The sequence below is a fragment of the Prinia subflava genome, chromosome 4 (assembly GCF_021018805.1).
Source record: "Prinia subflava isolate CZ2003 ecotype Zambia chromosome 4, Cam_Psub_1.2, whole genome shotgun sequence".
Taxonomy (NCBI): domain Eukaryota; kingdom Metazoa; phylum Chordata; class Aves; order Passeriformes; family Cisticolidae; genus Prinia; species Prinia subflava.
Window position 1 is genome coordinate 60,560,928 of NC_086250.1, and position 14,511 is coordinate 60,575,438.

General features: G+C 40.9%; 1 protein-coding gene across 3 annotated transcripts in view; it reads left to right on the forward strand.

Annotated features, from left to right (window-relative positions):
• Positions 1-5,080: 5,080 nt before the first annotated feature.
• ATXN7L1 (ataxin 7 like 1) overlaps positions 5,081-14,511 on the forward strand; it is a 114,139-nt gene continuing 104,708 nt past the window's right edge. For all 3 annotated transcript variants that reach the window (XM_063396887.1, XM_063396886.1, XM_063396888.1), the window contains exons 1-2: positions 5,081-6,452; positions 6,941-7,009. In XM_063396887.1, the coding sequence (XP_063252957.1) occupies positions 6,338-6,452; positions 6,941-7,009 (184 nt within the window). In that variant the 5' untranslated portion in view covers positions 5,081-6,337. The remainder of the gene's footprint in view (positions 6,453-6,940; positions 7,010-14,511) is intronic.

Genomic DNA, 14,511 nt, shown 5'->3' on the forward strand with positions numbered 1-14,511 from the left:
GCAGTGGCAATGTTTTAAAACAATTTGTTTATGATCTTTCCTGAGTACCTGTCAATACAGGCAAACTGAATTTTAGCCTGGCAAGTACTCTTTGACCTGTCATTCATGTCTTCCAATTTCCAAAATATCCACATTAGTCCTCGCTCTTCTCCAGTGAATGCACTCCTCTGACCTGGTCTAATCCTCAGTTTCTTGCCACAAGAGCAGCTGATGAAGTGTTAGACCAGGGACTCTGGGTAGTGTGTTTTAAAAAGGGAGTTTGAGATCCATGCTTCATACAGGTTATACTATAGCACTGAGAGTGGATGTTCAGGTGTTTGGTGGAGGTCAGGACACCAGGAATGTTTTTGAGGGAGAGAAGATACTGGCAACTGAAATGGGTGAGAAACTGAATTCTCAGAGGCTCCTGGCTGAAACCTGAAACTGTTGCAGAAAAAAAAAGAAACTGTTTTGCTTCTCTGAAGCAATTGGTAAGTCCTCATGTTCAGGGAGTGCACTGCACAAAGATGGCCAATGATAGTTACTCCTGCCAGCTTTGGTATCAGAAATATTCCAGCAGCAGTAGTAAAGCAGAGAAGAAAACTTATCCTCTGGAATCTACAGTAGTAGATTAATGCATTCAGGTGGCAACCAACACTTGAGAAAAAATGTTTAGAACAAACTTTTAGGCACTGGGGCAAAAGGGTGTGCAAATTCTTTACACAGTGCTTGCATAACTCTCTTGGGTTTGAAATGTGCAGTAATTGTTGATTTCCATCTCTAATTCATAGCCTTATATTTGGTATCATTTTTTCTTTAAACTTCAGAAAGTTCAATGTAATAAGTTATCTAATTGTGCATTGTCTTTTCATAAACCTGTGCATTGCACCTCTCTTTGGATTTCCCATTTCATCTGATTAATGCTGCTGTAATGTTTCAAGCAATGCTTTGGTTTGTGTGAAACAATTTGCAACCCTCTTTTGAGAAACATGTTTTTGTTGGGATACGAGAGTATCTCACTTCGAATTTCTTTTTCAGTTCTCCATTTTTTCTGACTGTTTCTTTTTTAAGTGCTAGTTTCTTTGGCTAAGATGGAACCGAAAACATAATTGAGATTTTTTTTCTTGTGTTATTTCAGAGGACATTAAAAATAGATTTCTCTGCTATAAATGTCTATTTAATACAGTTTTCTAGCTCAAGTCTGCTATGATGGTACTCACATAGTGTTTGAGACACCTTCTGAAATTACAAAGAGATCAGAAATAGTACAGGGACTGTACTTTTGGCCAGAGTGGCTCTAGGGAAACTGGCTCATAGTGGCTTCTGCATTTGGCTTGCTAACTCCTGAGTTGTTTTAATGGCCATCTTGTATACGTATTTTTGCAGAAACCTAGATCTAGGATTTAATGTATCGAGATTATTTAATTAATTCAGTTACTCTAGCATACTAGAATGTTACATTGTATTTAAAAGTTTCAGAATCTGTTTTGATGGAGAAATGCAGGACTATCCATTTGGTGGATTTTGCACCTTCTTAATACAAATTCCCCTCGTAACCTGAGGTATTGCTGTAGCATTAAACAGAAACTTCATTTATCCACTGTGGAGAGACTGCAAATAGATAATATAAAGGTTTAAAATCAGCGTGAGTGTAAAAGTCCACCATAAAAATTGTTAGCACAAAAGTAAAAATACAAGTTAGTTTTGCACTCTTCGAAATGCTGAAGGATTAAAATTTCTGCAACCCTGTGACTGACAGCAGATCCTTTGCTGGAGCTTTTCTTATGCAAACTCCATCACTGACTATCTGTAAGAAAATCTTGTGATTCATTTACTGCTCCATTTCCACCCAAGTAGATACCTAGGTTCATAAAACTGTCTGCTATGTAGTAATTTCTGCAATATAAGACAAAACCACCATTGTGGTAAATCCATTGCAAAACAGGATCCTGGGAAGTATTTATGAATCTCCTGCCAAACTGCTTAAATCATGACTTTGTCACAAGCATCATATGTTTATAATCTTGTTATGATATTGAGGCCTTATACAGCTGGGTTTTTATAATACTTTTGTAGCCAGTTTAAAGCCATCTGGTGCACATATTGCCAGGTATATGTGGTTTTGTTGTTATTGTGACTACACAGGCACCCTTAGCACTCTCAAGGTATTTTTTCAGTGTAGGACAGTACAGTTGAAGTTAAATCATATCATTATTTATTTGTAAGTGGTGACTACATATGATGTTCCTGATAGCCACATGTGAGAATTGCTCTTTAAGTTTGTCATGTCTTCCCATTCAGATCCTGAAAATTATATAAAAATGTTGGATAGGTCTCCAAATAAGCCAGACATTGATATGTGGCTTCGGATCTCTTCTAATGTCATAACTTTTACTGTGCTTTTATAAAGCCCAAGTCTTTAACTCTAATTCTAATAAGTAGGTAGAGGAACATAGGATTTTTATCTTCTGGTTACTTGGCAAAAAGCTTGCATTTAGAGATCATCTTATTAAAAGACCAATGATATATGGATTAAAAAGATTAGAGTTCAGACTTTATCTGTATTTTGTAATATATTAATTAAAGGCCATAATTTGCTTATAGTTTACTTTTTCAATACCATGTTATGATTGGATCACTGTAGTATTTAGAAGCTGCAACCAAAATCAAGGCTGCATTACCTTGAATTCTTAAAAACCACATAAAAAATTAAGTTTCTGCTTGGCAATTGAAATAAAAAAATCCTCAGGGATCAGGGAGGGAAAGAAGGGCCTTTCCTGACTGACTTAATTGTTTTTCTGCACAGAGTGACTTCTTCAAGATCGTAGAAGAATTAAATTTCTGTCTTGGTGAGCAGGTGGAAAAAAAAAACAAAGGATGTTTAATCTGCACTTTCATTTGCAGGTTTTTTTACTGATTTCCTAAGGAAATAAGTCTTCTGTGACCACGTTTGTGACTTTCCCTCACTTCTTTTTCTCCCTAGCCATAAATTTTGGCCTAAGTGATTAATAAAACTAAATCTGAGAGAGGAATGAAAGCCTTAAATAGGTTTGTGTTTCTATGAATTTTGTGGAAGCAGATGCCAGGAGAAGAAGAAACCAGCTTGAATGGTCTTGCCACAGTAAAGCTGCAGCTGAATTCACATTCACAAGACAGAACTACATATATTCCTAACAATGGGAAAACTTTTAGGATGTCAGATCAGCTCTCTTCCTATTTTGTTATAAGGCTCTGAAACACAAATCACAGCATTCCATGCAACATACTCGAGTTTATTTGACACCAATGTGGAGTAAAATAAGAGGTGCTCCTGGGGAGAAGTCCTGGCACAGAATGAGGATTCAGGACTTGCACCCTACAAGATAATGGAGACAAACTGATTGCTGGTTTACTCAGGGGTGGTGTTATTTGTTGGTGCAGATGATAGAGGCAGCATAGATGTAATCAAAACAGAACTCACACTCTTTACACAAAAGATGCTGATCACATAAAAGCTGGGCATATGTGTAGATGTGTCAGCTAGGGACGTGTTTTAGTGACTGAATGAGGGTTAATGGTTGGACTCAATCTTAAAGGTCTTTTCCAACCTAAACTATCCCGTGATTCTGACTGTGGAACCATTTGTTTAATGATAATGCTGTTCATGAATATATATGGTAGGGAGAAATCCCTTGGGGAGGGCTTTGGAAACCTTTCTCTTAAACTGTAAGTCACTGTATTGTTTCTTTTTAGGAAGGAATTGGTACATCTTGAATCTTGGATTTTATGCTAATTTGCCTTCATATGGTCTGTTTCTGTTCAGAACTTAGACTGTAGCTCTGCAGTGTGGCATGGTACGCAGCATGTAGATCAGTGCCACTGTGCCATGTGTTAAAGCTGGAAAGTTTCTTCTTCTTTTTTTTTTTTCTTTTCCCTCCCCTTGATTTGAGGCAGTTTGTATTAAATACTTTACTCCTACCTTTTTTCCTCAGTTGTATGGTTAGGAATTGCTTTACTACTTGTGTATCCTGTGGTGGTGTTTAATATTACTTAGACGTTTGGCCATCCATACTTCCCTGAAATCAAATGTTGGTTTTCATCGAAGGGGATTTCCTGGGTGCTCACGTGCCTTTCTTTTGTATCTTCTCTCCAGATACACATCTTGGGTAATCACACCAGTGTTATGGTATAAGCTGTGCAGTTTAACTTCTCTAATTATGAGACTATCTGGCCACTGTCAGGACATTTGCTCAATTATTCTGCAGAGAATTTGAACACAAGCGTCGAACATGGTTGAATCTTAAGCTCATGTCATTTATCATTCCTTCTAAGGAATTCCATTTTGTTACTCCTGACCAAAGAGTTTTTTAGTATAGTGGGCAGAGTTTTCAACCTCAACATAAGCAATTTACGTCTATTCTTTATTTTTTCTTCCTCACTTATGATTATGTGTCCTTATAATTAAAAACATCAAACATATTCACTACCAGCTGAATTTTGTTAGACTAAGTAAAACTCCTCTCAAATGATAGAATCTTAAGTCCTCTGATCTTTCTTATAACCCTTTCCACACTTCTTTTTTTTTTTTTTTTTTTTGAAGATTAATTTAAACTGGTGGATAGACCTACACATCATATTCCCGAATAGATCTTGCCAGGCCTTTGTGTTACATCACAACTACCCTTCCTGATTCTGGAAATTCCACATGTAGTATATGAAAGGCCATGCATCCTATGTCTGTTTCACCATGGTTGCCAACAAGCCTGCTGTGATTGCCTGCTTTTATTTGAAGGCTATTTTGGTGAGCTTTCCTCTTCTTTCATAATGTTACTAAAGTTTCTTGTAGCTATTGTTTACTTGACTGGAGGCACTCTGGCTAGCCCACATGGAATTAAAGCTTTTAGGCTCACCTCTGGGTATTACAGATGGGACCTGTATATTTCAGCTACTTTTTGGAAGAGGTGGAGTGTGTTGACAGTGTACATAAGGCAAAGAATGTCTGTCCTTTGCCCCAAATCTTTATCTATCTTAGCACTGTAAAGAGCTTAATCTTAATGAAGTTGAGGGAAATTACTTAAATCCATTCTAGACTGCAGCACCGTATGCCTTCTGACAGGCAGACTTCAGCAACTCCTGTCCTCCTGCCCCTCTGGCCACAGCTCCAACTTTTGAGCAGGCCTGAAATGTTTTGGGTTTTTTTGGAGTTGTTTTGGTTTGTTTGTTTGTTTCTTTTTGAATCCACATTAATTCCATGCTCCACTTCAGTATTGCCTCAGTGGTTTGAATCACCAAAACGTGAATGAGTGTCTGGGCAAAGATGCAGGACGGGGATGCGACCACACAAAGCTCACAGCATCACTCTGAGAAGTGTCTGTTGAACCATTAAATTCAGTCATCACCAACCCTAATGGGGCTGCAGAGCTGTATGAAAGACACTACATGAGGCTGCTTAAATGAAACCAAGTCCTTCCCTGGGAGTGTTCATATTTGGCTGAAGAGGTGTGAGCTGAAGCAACAGGCTTATGCTGAAGCTCCTAATCCAGAGCAGGTATATTGAGTATAAAAATGTTCACGGTTATTTTCTATTCTTACCTCAATCGTAAAATAAGCAAAAATGACACTATCCTAAATTGAAAGCATGTACGTCCCATAGGTTATGCAGAGCGAGATGAAAACCCCGGTATTATTTGAGAGTAGCCGGACCTGCGAGTTCAGAGCTGCCGTACCGTAGCCTAGAACATCAAAACGAGAAAAATCCCATTTGCAAACAGACGAAGCCTACTACAGATCAGGCAGTATTTGGACAACAAAATGGCTGTGGTTGCGGCTATAGGTGATCCACAGGAGCGCAGCTGGAAGCAGGGGAGCGGGGGAGCCCCAACCCCGCTCTCCGGGTCCGGTTCGCGGCCGCGCCGGGGCGCGGAGGGGCCGTGCCGCAGTCAGCGAGAGCCCGTCCCAGGGACTTACTGCGGGGCGCTGCGAGACGCGGGGCGCGCAGCCCCGAGGCGCACAGGGCCGGCTCAGGGCTGCGCCGTGGCGGCGGGGCTCCTCGGCCGCCGGGCCCGCTGCGCTCCGCCGGGCCGCGCCGGTGCCGGAGGGCAGCGCGGGGGCCGCGCGGGTCCGGCGCCCCTCGGGGCGGGCGCGGGCCCGGTGCCGGCGGCGCGGGGCGCAGGCGCGGGGGGCGCGGGCATGCGCGCTGTGCGGCGGGGAGCCCGATCTGATAGGGAGCAGGGGCTGACACTACCCCCGTGTGGGCGGCGGAACGTCCCGAGGATGACGTGCGGCGTTCTCGAATCCCGTGTCTCGCTCGCTCGCTCGCCGCCGCCGCCGCCGAAGGAAACGGGAAAAGCAACAAGGAGGCAGGAGCAGGCGCGGCGCCATGGCGGCCCTGGAGCGGCCCGTGCCCAGTCCCGAGGCGTTCCTGGGCCAGCCCTGGGCCGCCTGGGTGCGGGAGGCCGCCCCCCCGCACGCGCACGGCGCCGCCCCCCCGCACAGTAAGGGCAGGGACCGGCCGCGGTCCGGCTCCGCACGCCGCTGCCCCCGGAGCGGGGCCGGGGTCCGGCCGGGCCGCCCCCCCTCCGCTCCCCTCCCTCCTCCAGCCGGGGCCGGGAGGTGCCGCCCCCCCGGGCGCTCAGCTGACGCTCGGCCGAGCCCCCGTGCCATGTGTGCGGGAGGCGCACGCCGCGCCGCGCCTGCCGTGCCGCTGCCCCGCGGCGCTGGGCCGGCGCCGCGGTGGGGGAAGGGGGCGAGGGGGAGGATGCGCGGAGGGGCCGGAGGATGCCGCGGGCGGGGAGGGGGGGCCGAGGCTGCTGCCGCGGGGGGCCCGGCGGTTCCGCTCCCTGGCAGATGCTCCGACCATTGTGCTTTTGCTGTTGCAAATAGAAACAGTGCTCACCTCCTCACCTCTCCTCCTCCCCTTGCCAAACAATAAATGCACACCTCGGGGCCCTCGGCGCTTCCTGACTCTGCTTCTCTTCTGCAGGTGTAGATCTGGAAGAGACTGGAAAGGAGGGTGGAAAAAGCAGGGAGGTTATGAGGCTTAATAAAGAAGGTAAGTGGATAGTGCTGGCACACCTCTCTACCTGTCTGTTTCTTGGTGCTTGTGAACGACTGTGGTTTGGCCTTGACAGGGTGGTCTGATAGCATATGGATTTCTCTGCCTTGAAGAACGTTTCAGGGTTGGATACATGCAGATGACTGTCACTGTGTCAACTTCTTTTGAAGTACGGGTATAACAGGTGTATACATGTAACTGACAGACGTGGTGAAAGATAAGACAATTTTGAGGTAAAAGACAACTGCACATCAGTGGCCATATTGGATTTTTTTGTGGACCCTGTCCCTTGGTGCAATGTTCCAGTTGCTCACATGAAGATAAGCATATAAACTTTAAACGTTATATTATTATTAGCAACACAGTGGAGATATTTTCCCTTGCAGTGAGAAAGGGTTTGTTACAGTCTTTGAGTTCATTCACTTTAGTTCAAATCGCATTTTATTCTTCATTTGCACCACTGAGTGTGACCTACAGTCAACTGAGCAGCCAGCATCAAACATTATCCTAGGTTATACTAACCTATGCATATTATGCAAAAACAAATAAAATTAGTCATCTGGGCCATAAGTTCTTCTGGTACCATCAGTGTAAGCAGGCAAATTCCAGTTTAGTGGTATTTGCCAATATGCCAGGCCTGTCACACCTCTGCCAGCTGTGAGAGGAGAAACATTTTGTTTGCGATGTGTGTCATTAACATCATGCTGAGGTAACACCTAATGCAACTAGTGAAATGGTTCAGAACACTTTTTCAAGTAGCTTTGTGTTTGTTTCTGTTTCACTGAGAAAGCACTTTAAGTACCCAACTTCTCTGTCTTGGGACGTATTTCTTGGGAAGTCAGTTCATAATGAACGATCCCATCATAGCGAAACTTCGGCGTGACTTACTCATGCTGAGAGAAATCCTGCTATTACCTGTAATGTCATAATATATATTCTGAAATGATGTTAAGTTTCTCATTACATTACAGTTGTCATTACACGTGCGTTCGATTTGGAGCATCTTGGCAGCTCAAAGGAATCTTATGTTTTCTAAACAAGCTCTTGAAGAAAGAACGAATTAATGAGTAATGTAGATTTGTGTGATAAACTATAAAATTGCATGGAGTATGCATTAAAGCTATTTAAAATGCCCTAAAACTTCCTTTTTGAAAGACCTTTACAGAGATGCCAAGCTGGATTGTGTTCTTATCTTGATTCTTATGTGCCTGAACTTCTCTATTTTGTCAGCCCAAAGATAAGTTAGCAGCAGAACTGGGATTTTCATGTAGTTATTTCTAGGTGAAAGGTTCAAGGCTCTGTACATCTATCAGTAATGTTGATTCAAAAATAATTGAACAAAAATTTTGCTACTTCAGCTATGCCTTCATAAGGAGCTTAATTTGTTGAGATAAAATGTTTTGTGCACAGAAGTCCTTGAACACAAATTCCCATTACAAGCTCGGGATATAAAGATTGACGCATCTCTACTCCTTAGTTATACGTAATATGCAAATTGTTTCCTAGAAAGATTCAGTTTAAATTATCAGTTCTAGTTTTGTTTGGGTTTTGGGGAGGGTCAGAGGCTCCATCAAAGGAGCTCTATTTAAACTCACTATCCAGAAAAATTACTTCCAAACAAAGCGTAATGTCATTGCTGACATTATGATCATGACAGGTGTGAAGCACTTACTGGCTTTTATAGTACTTATGTCATAATACCATGAAAAAAAAGCCCCAAATTGACTGTTATATTTAGAAAATAAAAAGCCTTAGGGATGTTATTGCTTTCAAGTAGTAACTTGTGTTAGATCACTTAGAGAGAACTTCCATGAAGTTTGAATAGATTACTAGGTATCGAAATATTTCTACTATATTCACTTAGGCAGTCTGTTAATACAGGTATTTTCACCACACCCATCTGTGTAGTGAACACCCACTGTAAATCTTCCTTGGGCCTCACAGTCCTTAGTAATAAAGGTGGGGAAAAATTTCAAGAGTTAGATTGGTCTGCAGGAAACATTTCTCATGTATTTGCAGAAATGATTGTGCTTTTACTCTGATCTTGCTCACGTGTTGTGTGACATATTGCATTTTTTTGCCTGCTTTGGTCATAGATGAGGGTTGAGGTTATCATAGGTCTGAATACAAAACCCAACTCCTTTTTTTGACAATCTTACCAACTTGAGTAGAGCTTTTTAATGGCATCTGTGGTGCCAGGAGATCGTAAGTGGTGTCTTAAAAAAATCAAATGTTACTTGTAACCTACTTGTATCAAGTAACCAGGGGCAACAGAGGGACAGGATTTTAAGTATCAAAAATTACTGTCCTGTGTGATAAAGATAGTGTAAAACCTGATCTCTCAGCGCTTAACTTCTTCTCACATTTGTCTGCACTTCATCATCTTTAGTTGATGTGACCAGGTTTATGTGGCCATTCCTTTGCAAGCAGTTTAGCAAGAAGGCTTTTTAGATGAGTGAGCTAAAGAGGGGGAGTATGTTGGTCTTCAGACCATGACAAAGTGTTTCACTTTGGTTTTGTAGAAATACAATGGTATTAGGTGGCAAAAAGTGTTTCCAGTTAGCTTGATCCCTGCTTTGCTGCCTCCTTTCTGGCTGTGCCATGTGTGTTTAGAGTGGTGGGCTGCTCTTCTCCCTCACCGTGGCCCAGGAGGGGATGTGGGAGGCAGCATTTCCTGAAGGTGGGGGGTGGGAGCACTGCCTGCCAAGCCTGTGCCTGCCCAAGGGGCTGCTGCTTGCATCCCTGGGCACAGGGGTCGCATCTGACTGTGCTGTTCATGTCTGTAATGCAGGGGATGCACTGAGGCCACGTGCCCTCTGTGCCCTGTGTTAAGGGTGAAGTAAAGACACACAAGTGTTGCTCACTGCTTTCCTTTATTCTTCAATGTATACGTAGACAGCGTAGAGGGAGAGAAATTTCCTGAACATTTGTTCAGTTTTCTAGACAGAATTGATTTTTGCATGCTGACACTTACTCTGAGTTTTCCTATACAAATGCAGTCTGTCCGTGGTTGACTTTTACTGGCATGTGGATTTGTAGAGGGGGGATTACAAAGTTCCAAGTGTTCACAGAAAATGAGAAATTTTATACATAAATGTTTGTGCCAGAAAAAAACTTATCTGCTTATCTAATCAGGAAACAGAAACAGTATTGTGTAACTTATCTGACAAATCACTACCAAGCAACTGGCTTAGCTAAAAGAGGGGTTATCAGAATTAGAGCAGCATTTAGAATTTATGGTGAATTTTAAAAGGTTGACTGGCATATTTGAAGAATTGAAGATTTTCTTGCAGATAAGCAAGTCTGTATTTGAGAGTTTGTGTTCTGTAAAACGTCACAGTCACTGTGTGCCTGAGGCAGGTATAGTATTCTGTTATTATCAGCCATAACCTGTAAATGATTATAGATTAATTTTGGAGGCTTGTGTTTTACTTTATCAATATTTGAGAAAATAATAGAAGAGTGGGATTTTTTTTGTTTCATGTACAGAACTTGTAATAATAATCAGTTTAGTAATGTGCAAAGCATTGAGTGTTGTGAGTGTTTGTAGGTAACACAAGGCTGTAAAGGAGCAAAAGATATCCTGTGTGTCTTTGTGAATTACAGCAGAGTTAAATATGACCTGTGGGATTTAGGTCTGTGTCTGGGTACTTGGTGTCATAGTCAACTTCAGTTTCCTAGATCAGTGGATTTGTATTATTGAAATTTTAATCTGATGATGCGTGTGTTTTTTCTTAGATGATCCTTTCACTAACTATATTTATTCATTATCGTTTGACATTAGGAATGTTATGTAAAAATTTCTAATTGTTTTTCTGATTTTATGTTAAGAGATTTCTATTGTTCCATCCCAAACATGAGTATTTTACTTTATGATTACACGTGCAAACTGGAGTTTTAGATCTATTGGGTAATTGTTTACAATATATTCTTTCCTATTTTGACTTCACACACAAATATCTGATGGAAAGTTTTTTGATAAATCCTTTGGCAACATAAGAACAAAATTTAAGGGATACTGATTAGATTTGCTTCCAATATCTTTTTAATTCTTCAGAAAAATATCTTGATGATTTTATCATTCATCTTGGAAAAATAAGAAGTTAAGGAGGTTAAGTAGTAGGGAACACTTCTATAAGGGGAAAAAGGATGTGACATACAACATTCTACTTTTATGAAAAGCAAGAGGAAGAGAACTAAAATTATTATGGGGGGATTGTGAAAGAAGAGAAAACAAAACCAGCTGGTCAATGTAAGCATAGAGATTGGAGTTAACTTTAATTATTATTTATTTTTGTTTACTAGTGGTTTGCCTGTGGTGCTATTTTGTCTCCTTTAAAAACATACTCAACAAAAAAGAATAAAAACAGTCTTGTTTTACTCACCACCTTCATCTTCCACCTTTTTGTGGTAGTAGGGAATGTTAGAAAGATCTGAGAGGGAAAGAAAGTTGTAACAAGGTTTTAAACACATACTTCAAAAGAAACAAGTGAGGTTATTGACTTTAGACCATCATAGCTGGTGATTTGGTTTTGGTTTTGCAGTGGGCACAAGAGAGGGTTGAATGTTGTATAATTTTCTGTCTCTTTTCTGTAAGCTAATTCAGTCTTCCAAGATATTGATTCTTAAACACATGTAATATTCTGTGGTGCTTGATGAGTGAAAGAACTGAGAATTGGCAGAAATAGCACAAAACTGTGGCTATTTTCAAGAGAAACTTTTTCTTACCATTCTTATGTTTATGCTGGGAATAAGAACAGTAAGCAGAGGTCCCCATGGGGTCTTTGTTTAGCATAAGAAATGACAGTGGGATTGAATTCTGGTGTGCATTCTGGTGTTTAAGTGACTGATTGGTTCTGTATATGATATCTGGCTCTGTTTTTTTGTTGGTTTTTTTTTTTTTTTTTAATATGGACAGCTTCTGCAAGGGGGTGGCATGTCTCCTGGTTATGGCTGTCACCTCATTTAATGTGTTTCAAGGAATGATGACAGAAGAAGAATGAAACATTATGTGTGATAGCGCCCAGAAAACTTAGTCAGAATTGTAGTTTATCTTTGTAGTTACATAGTTATTTTCTGAAACCTGTCCTTTAGTTCTTCGTCCCACATGCTGGATAAAAGGAGTGGAGTAATGATAAGGCTCTCTGATCAGACATTCTGTGTTTTGAATCAAGATTTTGATGTTATCGAATATGTATCTAAAAGTGTTGTAGTGTATATGACTTCATTAAAAAATCTGGTTTTGTTAGGTGCATGTATCTTGATGAAGTGCATTATTTGTGCAACAGTTGTTCTGAAGTGGTTAGATCTCCTGTTGTTTAAGGTACCTTTTTTTGATTATGTGGGGGAAAACCATGTGTGATTCCCTGTCAACTGCCAGCACTGTCACTAAGGATCTGTCTCTGATATTCCTTCTACTAGTTGTAATTTTAACCAGACTTGAGAAAGAGGGAAATTTATGTGTTTACTAGAGAGTACCCCAAGCCCTGCTGTCACTAAAGAAAGTAAATGACTTTGTGTATCTAATTTTGATCTAGATCTAAAAACATGTGTGTGTCTTCTTGTTGATCTGCCTCTGTATGTAGTTCATAGTTTATAGATGAAATATAGATTTCTGTGTGTTAAAAAGGGACTACACAAGAGCTGAATAATTTCCACTGTGAAATGGAATAATTTCTTTGAAATAGGCCCCTTTTTTTTGAGTTAATTAAAATTAGGACATTATCAGGTTCTTTTATACCTTTGGGCAAAACAATACTAGCCATTTAACCAAGGCTGAGGTGTATGAATGAGATGAAAGCAGTGGTAAATCCTATAGAAAACATTTCAAACTATATTTTAAGTTGTGAATCACAGGAGTCCTGTAGCCACAAAGCACAAGTTTCTGATAGTCAAAGTGAAGGTTTCTGGTAGTCACTGCATGCATTACTAAAAAAAATCACCTTCAGTAAAAATAGTATTGTTGCTATGAGTGTTTCTTAAAGAGTTAACTCCAATATAATTTTATCTGAATGCCATGACTATTCATTATTAAGAGTAATTTTGGAATAACCAGCAAGAAAGCTTTTTGGGTTACATGGGCATGGATTAAGTTACTGGATCTTTCTGTCTTCCAAGTTCAACTTGGTGCAGAAGTTCTTCAGCTTGTCTTTGAAAAAGCTGAATCAGAAGTTAATAGTGTGGGATGCCAGGTGAAGCTGGTGTCTTTAGATAATTAATATGCAAAAAACCCCTTTGTGGCAAATGCTGCCATGACACAGTAAGGGTGTTTAACAGAGGTCTATCAGCAAGTCTATAGCAAGAAATCTCTGCTGGTTCTCTTGCTGGATGAGAAGGGTAGATGCTGTGAGAGTAAAAATGGCCCAGTTTTTTATCGCAGTGCTATGCAGCTGACTAAGCTGACTCAAACTGAAGGAAGAATCCAGCACAGCTACTTGCAACTGATACGCAACAGGGAAAAACCAACTATGGCATGAAAAATTTCACTCTTTTTCTTTCTGTGTCCCTTTCTATGGTTGATTTTGAGGTTTTGTCATAATTTTTTGTATGGCCGATTAAAAGTCATGCCTGAAAGCCACTGGTGTTGCTGGAGACCTGAGCTTTCTGATTGCTCTTGTACTCATAGAAACGTCTTCCTTATTTCTGAAATGTTTTGCTTTTTATTCAGTAATTTCATTTCATATTTTACTAAATTGTATTAATAATACAGTTGGGCTTAAGCCGAACACATATTCCTATCTCTCTGTTTTCTTGACAGTAATTAGAATTTACAAGTATTTGGTCTTCCAGCTTTTGGATTTCTGTGTTCATGTATTTACAAAGTGTGTGCTGTTTGGCGAAATAGGAGAGGAGTTTTCCCAGATCAGAAAGAGCATCAGCCAGAGGTAGCAAAGAACTTGCTGACAGAAGTTCAGGTTCTGCACAACTGCTGGTTCCAGTATCTGTCTAGTGCAGTTTCACTTAGTCTGCAAGCCCCTCCTGAATCATCTGTGAAACGGAAGCAGTTGTGTTGTGACAGAGCTGTGCGTGGTACACAGGGTTAGGCTGGCTTCCCTTTCCATTCCCTGGGAGCAGGTGTTCAGCAGAAGAGACAGAAGAGTGACTGATCCAGTAGCATCAGGGCTTAAGAATGACTGGCAAAGAGCAAGAGTTTGTGGGGTTTGGTTCTGTGTGATCTACTTTATGTTCTGTGTGATCTACTTTATGTTCTTTATTTTGTTTATATTATACCTTGTTTTATGTTTTCTGTCCAGTCATTCTTTCTCTTCCTTTTCCTACTGCAGTGGACTAGATGTAAGGGGTAGGCAGAGCCTGGGAATTTGAAGTTGTATTTGGATTGAACACTGCTAATGTCATATCAGTAGTTTATGAGAAGTTTATTGGATCAAAATTCTTTTCTCTAGCAAGACAAAAGAGGATAAGACTGGACCTTTCCAGTAACAGACTATGATGACTTGAGCTTGTCATCATTTTGAGCTGAAGTGGTCAGTATGGAAGCT